This window comes from Sciurus vulgaris (genome assembly GCF_902686455.1).
Source record: "Sciurus vulgaris genome assembly, chromosome: 3".
Lineage (NCBI taxonomy): Eukaryota > Metazoa > Chordata > Mammalia > Rodentia > Sciuridae > Sciurus > Sciurus vulgaris.
Window position 1 is genome coordinate 3,771,685 of NC_136463.1, and position 11,966 is coordinate 3,783,650.

The 11,966-nt window shown below is 59.3% G+C and overlaps 1 protein-coding gene across 1 annotated transcript; it reads right to left on the bottom strand.

Moving 5' to 3' along the window:
- Nucleotides 1–3,839: 3,839 nt before the first annotated feature.
- TMEM235 (transmembrane protein 235) lies at nt 3,840–11,966 on the bottom strand (the record flags this gene model as incomplete). The annotated part of the gene is given in 8 exon segments (XM_079135371.1): nt 3,840–4,198; nt 5,806–5,943; nt 6,552–6,572; nt 6,575–6,631; nt 7,934–7,957; nt 7,960–8,333; nt 9,726–9,793; nt 11,868–11,966. Coding segments are annotated over 8 exon segments (1,089 nt in total). The 3' UTR covers nt 3,840–3,890.

Sequence of the window (11,966 nt, forward strand, 5' to 3'; positions counted from 1 at the left end):
GCGTAATCAAATTGAAAAAAATCCCTGGTGAGACTGGCAAAGAACAAGAGAGGAAGTACAGATAGCTTGTGATAATATAAAAAGAATAAAATTGAAATCGCCCATATTCTACCCAAGAATGACCCCCATTAATGTTTGTGTCTACTTCATTCTGGGTCCGTATGTGTGTATGTATGTGAATGTGTGTAAGCAGAGAAGGGAGATCTGTGTGTTGGCTTTCCATCACTAACAACTATCTGAGCTAATCAGTTTATAAGGCCAAGAGGTTTATCTGGGCTCCCAGTTTTGCAGGCTCCAGTTCATGACTGTTTGGACCTATGGCACGGCAGCCCGTTGTAGCACAGCGTTTACCACCTGGATCTTTGAGGGACACCTAAGACCCAAACGATAGCAGCAGTCACCTCGGAGTTTAGAGAGACTAGTGACATCGGCTTAAGAGTGCTCAGTTGAGACCCCAAGTGGAGGAGGTGGCCAGGAAGCTCCCAGACACACAGGCACAGTGCTCAGGAGGTGGCCACATGTGGGGAGATAGCAGCACGGTGGACATCTTGGCTTGCAGTGAGCAGGTCAATGGGAAAAGAGCAGGACTGCGAAGGGCCTTCCCTGGTTCCTACCACCCGCTAGACAAATCCAGATCTGTGGCCAGGAGATCCAGCATCCGGGGCTCCCCAGGGCCCCAGGACTGCTCCTTAGTGTTTGAGGAGGAAGTAACTCAGAGAATCACAGAAAGCCAGCACCCACGCCGGCCATCCCACATCTGCACTGCTCCGGGGCCAGTGTCAGCTCGCTGTTGGTGTGCAACGAATCCCCAAACACAGCAGCACCTTCAAGTGACGGTAATTCACTACTTCTCATGGTTTCTGTGGGTTGGGAATCAGGAAGTGGCTGAGCTGAGAGGTCCTGTCTTGGATATTTTCCTGAGGTGGCAGGTAGGACATCGGCTGGACCACACCGTTGGACAAATCTGCTTCCCTGGTGGTTCACCCACGTAGCCAGCACATTGCAGCTGGCTCTGGTGGAGGCCTGGGTGCCTGTCTGTGTAGCATCTGCTCAGAGCTACTGGGGCACCCACACAACAGCTGCCCCTGGCACCAGCAACTAAGAGACAGAGTGTTACGGTTTGGATATGAGGTGTCACCCAAACCTCCCGGGTTAATGCAGGAACATTCAGAGGTGACGCGATTAGATGACGAGAGCTGTGATCCAGTCGCCCCATCTTAGTTTAAGTGGACTAACCGGTGGTACCTACAGGTAGCTGGGACATAGCTGGAGGAGATGGGTCCCTGGGGAGTGCCCTGGAAGGGGGCATCTTCCCTGCAACCCATTCCCCTCTCTCTGCTTGTTGGCTGTCAGGGGAGGCGCGTCCCCTGCTGCAGCCCTCCTACCTTGTTCTGCCTCATCTCAGGCCCAGAGCAATGGAGTCAGCCGACTGGGGACTGAACCTCTGCAACTGTGAGCCACGATAAAGTTCCTCCTCTAAGTGGTTCCTGCCGGGTACTCCATCGCAGTGGTGTAAAGCTGGCTAACACAGGGCCGGAGCTGCAATGCACACTGACTTCATTCGGCCAGTATCAGGCCGGTTCCCACACCTGTGGATGCTGGATGGGGTGGGGTCTGAGCCTCCAGACTCAGCCCAGGCTGTGGTCAGGGCATAAGTGGCATCGCTACGGGATGGAGTGCGCGCGTGTGCCTCGGGGGGCAGGGAGGCAGGCAGTGCTGGGCGCAGCTGACACAGGGCTTTACTGGTGTGAGGAGGGGAGATCCATGCTGGAGGCAGGGATTCCTTGCAGGCCTGGGACGCGGCTTTGGGAACAGAGGAGTGCCAAGCTCTCCTGCCCTCCCCCGCCTCTTGCCCTAGGTCATGTGGCACCACGTAAGCCTGTCCTCAACAACCCTGAAGCAGCACTGACCCTTCCTGGTGGCACTTACCTGCCTTCTCACCTTGGCCACAGCCTGGCCACCCAGTGAACCATGAAACAGGTGAAACCCAATCACCACAGGGACTGGCCCACCACCGCAAGGGACTCAAGTGTCCTGGCTAAGCCCATGCCCACCCCCACACACTGCAGGCCACATACACATCCTTAAGCAATTCTGGGGTCCCTGCAGCCACTAGTGGGGGTATTCCTAGTGTCCTAGCCCCAGAGCCCTAGCCCATCTGCAACCAGAGAGGCCTGGAGCTAAACTCACACCCCAGCTTCCCAGCACACACAGGGGCTAAGGGGAGGCTCCAAAGGCTTTCCTGCTAAGTAAGAGAGCTGCCCAGGGCCAGCTGCAGGCCCAGCTCCTCCCAGCCCATGCTGACCTGGGGAGAGGGAGGCCCTTGTCTGCCAGGGACACTGCAGGGTGTGTACACACACCTGTACGCAGGGCATCTCTGGCTAGACAGGGACAACCATGCCAGCAGACACACAGGGCATCACTGGATGGACAGACGCACACACCCTGGTAATGGTGCTTGTTCACCTTCCTACCGTCTGTGAGACTTGGGTGAGTATGACCTATTTTGAACAATTCTAAGAAAAAAATACAGAGCTCATTCTGCAGAGAGCACAGGCTGGTTTATTCAAGGGCCAATCGGCAGGGTGTTCCTACAGGGAGTGGCCTGTGTCAAAACGTGGCAGAAGGGAAGCCCCACTCAAACTCCCAGTTCCTTGTCCTCAGTGGGTCCTGCCAAATCCATGCTGGCTCCATGTCCCCAGGAGCAATAAAGGACGAATAGGGGTGGGAGACCAAACCTCTGAAGGTGTCCTCTTCCCTAGTGCCCAGCCCCAAACTCAGGAAGCCCTTCACCTGAAATGGGGCTTCAGGGCCTTCCCCTGGGGCCCCTTTCCTGCATCTGCCCAACCGACCACCTACATAAAAACGTGCCTGCCCCTGCCTGTGGCTCCAGATGACTCAGGTGGGGACTGGCTGAGCCAGTTCTCACATGTCTCCTTCTTGGACCAGCCTAGGCCTGCGAGCAAGCCCCTCACAGCTGAGCCTCTGCCTGCCGTTCAGCAGTCTGCAGCCCAAACTCCAGGCCTGACCTGTGCCACCCTGGGCGGCCCCAGCCCCTCTGACTGAGAAGCCGCTTCGTTCAGGCCAGCCACAGGGCAGGCGCGGCTCAGCTCCAGCTCACCCCACCCCATCCCACCACGGTGAAATGCCCCCACCCTGCCCTTCTGGGACCTCCACATCTGTCAGTCAGGCTGCCTCCAGGGCCCTGGCAGTTACAGGCATTCCCAGATTTCAGCAGAAGGGAAGGGTCAGGACCGAGCAGGAGCAATGGCCCGCAGTATACACCCCACCTGGATGCATGCAGAGTCACCCACCTGGTGGGAAGAAAAGAGGGGGGTAGGCACATGGGGCAGGAGAGGGTCCCCCTGTGCCTACAAACTAACGAGACCTCAGCCTTGTCCTCCCCACCAACCCTGCTCTGGAGCACGAGGACAGAACAGAGGCCTGGGAGGTCCCACCAACCCACCAGACCACGAGGTTCTGCCCTTGGCTCCTGAGTGGTCTGGGCCTCGGTCTCCCGCAGCAACACAGGGTGAAAGCTAACCACTGCACAGGGCTGGGAGGGCTGGGGAACAGGGCTAGCCAGCCATATTTAACACACACCTGTGATCTCTGCCACCAACCCTCATCAGGACCGACCCAGGTCCCTAGGAAGTGGGCAGCTGAGGATAGCACAGCAGGAGTGAGGGGAGTGCCAGCCATATCTGAGAGGCAAGACCCCCCCAGAGAGCCCAGGAGCCCGAGGTGCCCCACCCAACTGCCACAAGAAGGGGTCTGTCGAGACCCCTTCCTTGTCTCTAAGAGGGGGTGACCCTATTAGTATCTGAAGAGCGTGACTGGGCAGGGGAGCTTCTCCAGTGGGCCACCAGGGCGGCTTCCAGGCCAGGACTCTAGCCAGGCCTGTGGAATGGGATCCCAGGAGATGCCACGGGAAGCCAAGCACTGTCCCTGCCCGCCACCCACCAGGACTCAGATGCCCGCAGAGTGGGGAGCACCCGGGAGCCTGCTCGGGCGGCTGCCAGGAGGAGGGTGCCACTGAGTGCCTCCAAGGCGCAGGAGCCCCAGGCCAGGGCCACCGACCAGCCGAAGCTGACACGGACACCCTGCACATGCTGCAGGCGGTACTGGCGGGCCGTCTCCACAAAGGCCAGGTGCGAGTAGCTGATATAGACGCTGACCCCTGCCAGAGTCAGGGCACCTGGGGAGAGAAGGGGCAGGGTGGCTGCTCAGTGTGTCCCTAGGGACAGCCCCTGGCAGCCAGAGCTCAGCAGGCAGCTCACCACAGCCCAGTCCCCGGCTGGTCAGCACTGAGGACACTCAGCAGGGCCCTCTCTCCCTGACACCACCTTGCCCTCTCCTTCCTACAGTGCTAATGGGGGAGCATGGGGCGAGCTGGCCTCAGGTGTCCCCTGGGTGTGACATTGCCATCTCAGAGCCCCAGCACTGCTGTCCGTAGCTGACCCTCAGCCCTGCAGACCAGGAGCTGGTGCCAATACTAGCTCAGCAGGGCCACTCTCTCCTGGAAGTGCCATGCAGCGAGTCTGGAGTGGCCCTGAGCAAGGGGGCTGTGGACGTCCTTCGAGCCATCCGAGCCTCACCCCTGCTCCCTCGGAGTGGTGCGCCCTCTGCCCCGGGAGGCTGGAGCACTGTGGGCCTCCCAGGAGCTGCCTCCAGACCCTCGGCCTGCACCTGCGCCTCTGTTTCAAGCACAGCACAGAGGTTCTTGTCTGCACAAGGCTGCTGAGGTAAGTCCAACCCAATTCCTCCTCTCTGGCGCTTCCCAAGGTCATCTTAATTGGATCTTGGACCCTTGCAGACTCTGACCCTGGTCAAGATCATAGCTGACATTTTGATTACTCCCAATTCCATTTTGAAGTGAAGGAGACCTTGACTTCCATTGGTCTTCTTGGCCTGTGGCCAAGACCAAGGCTGACGGTTCCCCCAAACTCAGCTTCCAGAGAGGTCTACCACCTGCTCCTGTCAAAGGTCTACCAGAATCTAGTGTCCCCTGGGGAGGGAAGCAGGCCTGACCAGGAGAGGAACCCAGCCCCATACGGTCTGGTCTTTGTGACCATGACAGTAGAGCTGGCCTAAGACACCAGGCCCAACACACGCCTGACCCCAAATGACAAAGGCCATTGAGGACTGACCCCAAGAAGCCACCAGTCCCACCTTCAGTGACAACCAGCCTAGGCAGGAGGGGGTTTGGTAGCTGGGGCAGACAACACTAAAAGCAGTGAAGAGGACCTAGGACCAGTTTCCTTCTGACCTTAGAGATCCTGGGCCTCTGAGAGCCTCGGGTCTCTTGGCTGTTAAGGTGGCGCTGAGGGGCCCCTGGGCCAGTACTGGGTCCAGTGCCCAGCACGCAGTCGGCTGCTGTACTGCTGCTAATTCTAATCTGGGCCTAGGCTGGGGTCGATGCCAAGGACCCTGATGCCCTTGCTCACCCCACCTAGTGCCTGGCACTGCCTCACCTGTGCCAGAACCCTGCCTCCTCCCCTGCTCCTCCCACCAGGACGCAGGTCCCAGAGGCAAGCAGTGGGGGGCAGACCACAGCCCAGCACCATCTGTCTCAGCAGAACAATCACTAGGGGATGCTCCGGCTGGCCTCCCCCTCGACTCTGGAGCTGCCCTGCATGGCATGCAGGTCCCAGTCAGAAGCTCTGCTGCCACTTCTATCTTCTGGGGTGCCCACACTCAGTGCAGCCCAGAGGGGAACAGAGGATGGGCAGGGGCACAGGGAGGCGGAGCCCCACTCCCAGGATCTGCAGTCCCAGCTGGCTCCCCCAGGGACCCTGGACTCACCCCCCAGCAAGAAGTAGCAGCCAGTGAGTAGCAGCAGAGGGACACTCGGGGCCAGGGAGCTGAGAAGGCCGCAGACCCAGCCGCACACAATGAGGATTAGGCTCAATGGAAGGACCACCATGACAGCATGGTGCAGCGCTGTGGGAGAGGGGGCTCAGGTGTGGGTGGATGGGGAGCCTGCCCCCAGGAAGGTGGAGGTCCGCCTGCCTGGAGGACAGTGATGTGCTGCTTCACATGCTCCAGCCAGGCTGGGGGTGGGGGGAGCTGATGCCTGTCTCCATGGCAATCACAGGACCCTCCCAAAGGTCACCTCTCATCCTGTGCAGACTTCCCGAGTACCCTCCCCACCCCCACTCTCAGGTCTCTCTGGGGCAGCAGACAGGTGCCCTCCAACCCACCAGGTGGGAGACGTTGTGCCTGGCTGACCAGCTGTCCATCTGGGAAGGTAAAGGAGAGTCCAAAAAGGGGAGCTCGTGAGCCCCACCAGCTCCAGTCAGGCTCAGAGTTGCCCACTTCCCCCAACAAAGAGGGGTGGACCATTACCACTGAAAGGGGACTGGGCACAGGGAGGTCAGGGCAGGCTGGAAGCGGTGCCTGTGTGAGGAGCCAACTGGAGAGCAGAGGCAAGGTCCCCTGGGAACCGCAGGCCACGGGAAGCAGTTCTGTGTGGGCTAGGTGGGGTGGCTTCTGTCCCAGCCCTGCCCGAAGACTCAGGGAGACGGCAGGGTGGCACTGCCAGGACTCACAGAGGAGGTGCAGCACTGAGGGGAGACGTCCAGGCCCTGGCTGGTGAAGGGATCCCTCAGGGGAACGCAGCTGCTCTGTCCTGGGAAGCCCAAGTGCAAAGCAGGCGCTGGGGACAGTGGCACCCAGCAGCGCCCAGAGTCACACAGACACTGTGGCCATGGGACTCTGTTGGAATCTCTCCCCTGGAATTGGGGACTGGACTCTGAATGGGGTCAGAAGCCCAAAACCTCATTTGGTTTATTTTATTTTATTATTTTCAGTGGAGTGCTGGGGATGGAACCCAGGGCCCCAGGCGTGCTAGGCAAGCGCTCTCCCACTGAGCCACATCCCAGCCTCCTTTGGTTTCTTTTAATGGCCAGGTCACAGCTGTGTGGAAGTGTGTTTAAAATCTCTAACGCTCCGGACAGGCTCTCTCCGGGCTGCGCAGTGCCCGATCCCTGTGATACAAGGCAGTAGGAAGGCCAGACTGCCCACAAGGAAAAAGACACGCTCAGAATGGCTCACTGGAGCCCCACGCTCGGCACCTTCGCAGCTCAGGTCCTGTGGGCTCTGACTCACACACGCACACGGCCATAGTGCACATGCGTGGGCACACACTCCATGGTCAAGTGGATGAGCACAGCTCCGTCCTTCCTCCCCATCACACACCACTTACACACAGGTGCTCACTCAGCCACATGCATGCGCACACAGCACACACGCTCTCTATTCTCTATTCCTGCCCGTGTGCCTGCTACACGAGGCTCACGCTCACGTGGCCCAGCCAGCCCAGGCTAGCCCCAGAGTGGTGAGGTGGGGCTGAGGGCCGGCGGGCACAGTAATCAACCAAAACAACTCCTGGTCACTGGGGGGAAGGTGGTGGCCTTTCCAGAGGCCCCCAGCAACCCACACCTGGGCTTCCCACACCGGCCGCCTCCCAGCCCCTTCCCTCCCAGGGCCGCCTTCCCTGCAGGAAGGCCACAGAGCAGTGGACTCCCCTGCTGTCCCTCTGACCTTCTGTCTCCTCCATGAGGCCTCCGTTTCCTCCCGAGGTTCCAAGACTTGGAGGTTGAAGAGGGATAAGGTGCAGAATTACCCAGAGACTTGTGGCAGGACCATGGGCGCCTTGGGGTGACGTGCCATCTCCCACCTGATGTGCCACCCCAACTCTACCCAAGGCAGGTTCCACAGGAAGGTGCTTGAGGTCCCTGTGGGGCCGCACAGTGCCAGCCCCACTTCCCACCTCTGGCCCTGCTGCCCCTGGCGTGGCCCTGAGGAGTCCCTTCCCCTCCACAGCCCAACTGTCACCAGAAGTTTGGGGGGGCGAGGGCGACGGGGAGGGAGCCGGGAGACCCGCCTGCAGACTGCGCGGCGGGCAGGGCCTTCGAAGGGGGCCGCTCACCTACGCAGGTGCGCCAGAGCCCGTGTGCGAGGAGAGCTGCTCGCGGGCGTCCGCCACCTCCAGGACGTACCAGCAGTCGCTGGCGACCGCGGCGGCCAGCAGCGCCAAGCTGAGCAGCGCGCCCAGCCGGGCCACGGCGAGGGGACGGGACAGCGGCGCGCGCGGGGAGCGCAGGGGAAGGGGCCGCGGGTCTGGAGGGCCCGGGCGCGGGCAGGACGCGCGGAGAGGACGGCGGGCCGCGGCCGGCAGCGTGCGGGAAGTGGAGGCGGAGCAGGGCCGGGGAGGAGGGGCGTCCGAGCCGCGGGTGGGCGTGGAGGGGCGGCGCGGGGCGCGGGGCGCGGGAGGGTCCACCCGCGCCGCCCGAGGCGCTTCTGCTCGGAACCGCTTTTCGCACGCGCGGCTGGCCACGCGGTGCCCTCAGTTTTGCAGGGAAATTGATGCTACATTTCTGTGGTCGCCAAGTTTGTCCTTAAGGAAAGGAGGACGTCGCAAAGCCTGAGGTAGCAGCGGAGCCGCACACCCAGGTCCAAATCCCAGCGTCCCAGGAGCGGCCACAGGTGCTCGGCATATTTGAGTCTCTAAACCCCAGGTTCTTTCGCAGCAAAGTGGGCATAGACCTGCTTGACCCCGCTGCTCGCGATTGAGGGATGGAGGGTCAGCCCGAGACCTGGCCCAGGAAGCTTCTTGGCAGCTGGACAGGCACCCGGAACTCCTGGAAGCCCCTGAGCCCGGGAAGGAAGATGCCTCAGCTGAGCACTGGCCCGGGTTGGCCCAGGAATCCTGGTCTTAATCAGTCCTGAGGACTAACCAAATGGGATCAGCGAGTGCGGTCGGGGCGGGGCCTACAGAATTAAAACCTTGCTCCAGAATGGCTCCTGTTTGCAAACACCACATCTGGCAAGCCAGACTCCACTCAGCCACTTACTAAGCATGCATAAAGAACTTTCTAGAACAGGTGTCAGGTGGTAGTGGGCACAGGAGGCAGAGGAGCCACAGTGTCCCCCAACCCAGGAGCAAGCTCTTGTGGAGACCCAGGCATGGGCAGTGGCACTGTTGAGAGGGCAGGCCAGATTGAGTGGCTTTCCCTGGGTAGCTGCCCCTGGGCTGGACAGGGCATGCAGAGAAGGGAGAGGTTGAAGTTGGTGTCTTCACTGACTGTGTCCCTCCCTGAACGCAGCAGCTGCATGACTTAGGGTCAACCCAAGCCTCTTGGCTCCAAGTGTTTGGGCCATTTTTTCTCTGATTAGGCTCATGATCCTTTATGGAACATGAACAAGAAGTAAAAGCAATTCCAGCAAAGTTATTGAAACAGAGTGGCATCGAATTATTCTGGTATTGTGTAGACTCTTCATCCTTCCAAACACCCCACCAAAGACTGATCCCCCACTGCATCAGCTGAGGGGCCCCCATGCCAACTGACCCTTGGGCAGCCCTGCCCATGCCTCTCTGTAGAAGCCAGGTGGACCCAGAAGGTGAGAGAATGTGACAGGTGCTCAGAGAGCCGCAGCCTCCAAAAGCAGGAGTGGGCAGGGGAGAGGAGTGGGCAGCCTCTCCTGCTGCCAGGGTCTCCTTCCAGCCCTGCACCCTGATTACAGGGGGAAAGAATAGTGAAGAATGAAAACTCAAGGTTCCCCAGCAGTTACAGTAAAACAATACAATCGTCGACGTGGCTTTGGCTGAGTCAAACCTGCACGTGTGTGCATGTGCACCTGTGCATACAAGATGTGAACTATTTGGGGGGAACTAGAGGAAATGGTCTGTCTTTTCATGCCTCCTCAGGAAGCTCCCTGACCTTGAGCTGAGGAGGTTCGAAAGGATCTGTTCTTGCACCCACTGCAGCTTGGGCAGGAAGGGACACAGCTGCCAGGGCCAGGACAGTGGTACAGGACAGAGGGAGGTTTCAGCAAGAGGAATCCAGGCCACACATCTGTGGGTCTGGGGATTCGAACCGTGGTCCTCGCACATGCTAGGTGAGCGCTCTCCAAGAGGAGCTCTTGAGCTCCAAGGCCACACATCTGTTGCCTTCATGCGACAGGGCTGGAAGATGGCCAGCCGGCAGTCCACATCTGCTCTTTCAGACCTCTGGGTTCTGGGTTTAAACCCAGATGAGCAGCTGGATTAGACTGCCCCTCAGCAGGCGCCCATCCTTGAGGGCCACCTGATGAATCCTGCCAGCGTACTTCCCTTGAAGTGGACCCAGTTAGGCCCAGCCCCTGCTGAAGAGGAGCTGCTTTAGAACGGCCCTGACCCCTGCCTTTTCCTCCTCCCTCCATCAGCTAGGACCCCACTCTGGCAGACGCCAAGCCTCTCCCAGCTCTTCAAAGCCACATCAGACCACCACTGTTAAAATCAGGCAGGAGCAAGCTCATGATGGGGACATTCCAATTTTCAATGACAAAAATAAGGCCACATCTAAGCTTCTGTTCTTTTAGGCCAGTTTAATCACCTGGTCCTATTGCCCATTGGTGGGAGGAGCAGGATGGCTGGCCCCATCCACAGCCATCTGGCAGGTGAGCCTCCTGCTCCAGAATGACCAGCTACTGTCCCCAACACGGGACTGAGGAAGCAGCTGAAACCGTGGGCTAGATTACTCTGAGCAGCTCGGCATCAGCACCACTGAAACTACTTTTCCTGCACTTGGCAGGCATCCTGCAGCAGAAAATGAACCCCCTGAATTACCTCCCAACAGGTCATTTCACCTGCTCAGGGCAAAACGGAGCCCATTCATCCTGGCAGACTGAAGGCTCTGTTCTAGTCCACATGGAACATTCCAAAGGGTTCTTACATAGTGGGGAGTAGGTTGGAACACCTGCCTTTGTGTCTTACGTGGATGGCCAGGATCCTTTGAGATGTGACCAGGTCTGGGAACAGCAGGGTGGTCTCCTCCCCTTGCAATACTCCAGTCTGGGAGGCTCCAGCTCCAGGAGGCTGCCACCAGAGCTGAGGAGGGGCCCTCTCCCCACACCTGTAGGGCCCCAGTGTCCTTGCCATTTCTTCCCCCAGCAGCTGTCCCCGCCTAGTCCCTTTGGCAGCCTCCCACTGGGCTTGGACAACAGAGTGCTCAGCGATGCCTTTTCCTGATGCCCTTGCCTGGAGTCCCGGCTCACACCCCCACTCTGCTTTGTTGGCCTTCTTTCCCACCTTCAGGAAACAAGAACCCTGTCCCCATGCAGGAGAAAGGTCTCTGGGCTTCAACTCCTGGGTGAGGTGCCTGCACTCGGTATTTGAGTGACAATGAATGAATGTCACCACTCAGGGATTAGGTGGCAGCAGCTCCAAAGGCCAAGGCCCAAGTTTGGTCCCATCCAGTGGAAAACATGCAGATACCTGGACTAGGCCTAGTGGGAAGAAAACCCACAGCTCAGCTGGTCCTCTGCTCTGTTCAGAGCGAGAGTCACGAGTCAGACAGGAAGCCCTTCGTGGGGAAGGACGCTTGGAACAAGCTTGCTGCCCAACCCGCCCTCTTCCCAGCTCGGACATCCCATGTATAGATGTCGTCCCGTCATTACAGCGGGGAAGTAGGGAAACAACACCAGGGTGCTCCGTACCATCTTTACAACTTCCTGCAGACCTTCGTTTCAAAACAAGGTTCATTCTGCGAAGCTCAGGGGAAGCCTTGGGGAGGCAGGTCTCATTCCCCATAACCACAGTACTCTGACACCTGAAGCCATCTCAAAGTGGACAGGGACACTTCTCAGCCAATTCTCTTCCCGTGGGGTCAGGCATTTGAACTCAGCCATACCCGGAGCCGGGCAGTGTCATCTGGCCTTAAGGGCCCACCTCTGGGTCCAGACCGCCTGGGTTTGAGCCCCAGCCCTAGTGCATACAAGCTGCAGACTCCTGGACAAGTTTTGTGGATTGTTTGTGCTTCCTGCCCACCATTTCCCCAGTGCTGGTGTGGGACCCGGGGCCTCGCCTGATGCCAAGTGCTCACCTGAGCTGCACCTCCCCCCACTGCTACTCCTTTCTCTGTGAGTCCCACTGCAGCGTGGCCAGTCTGCAGGCAGTGGCGTCCCAGTTCTGCATTTGACAT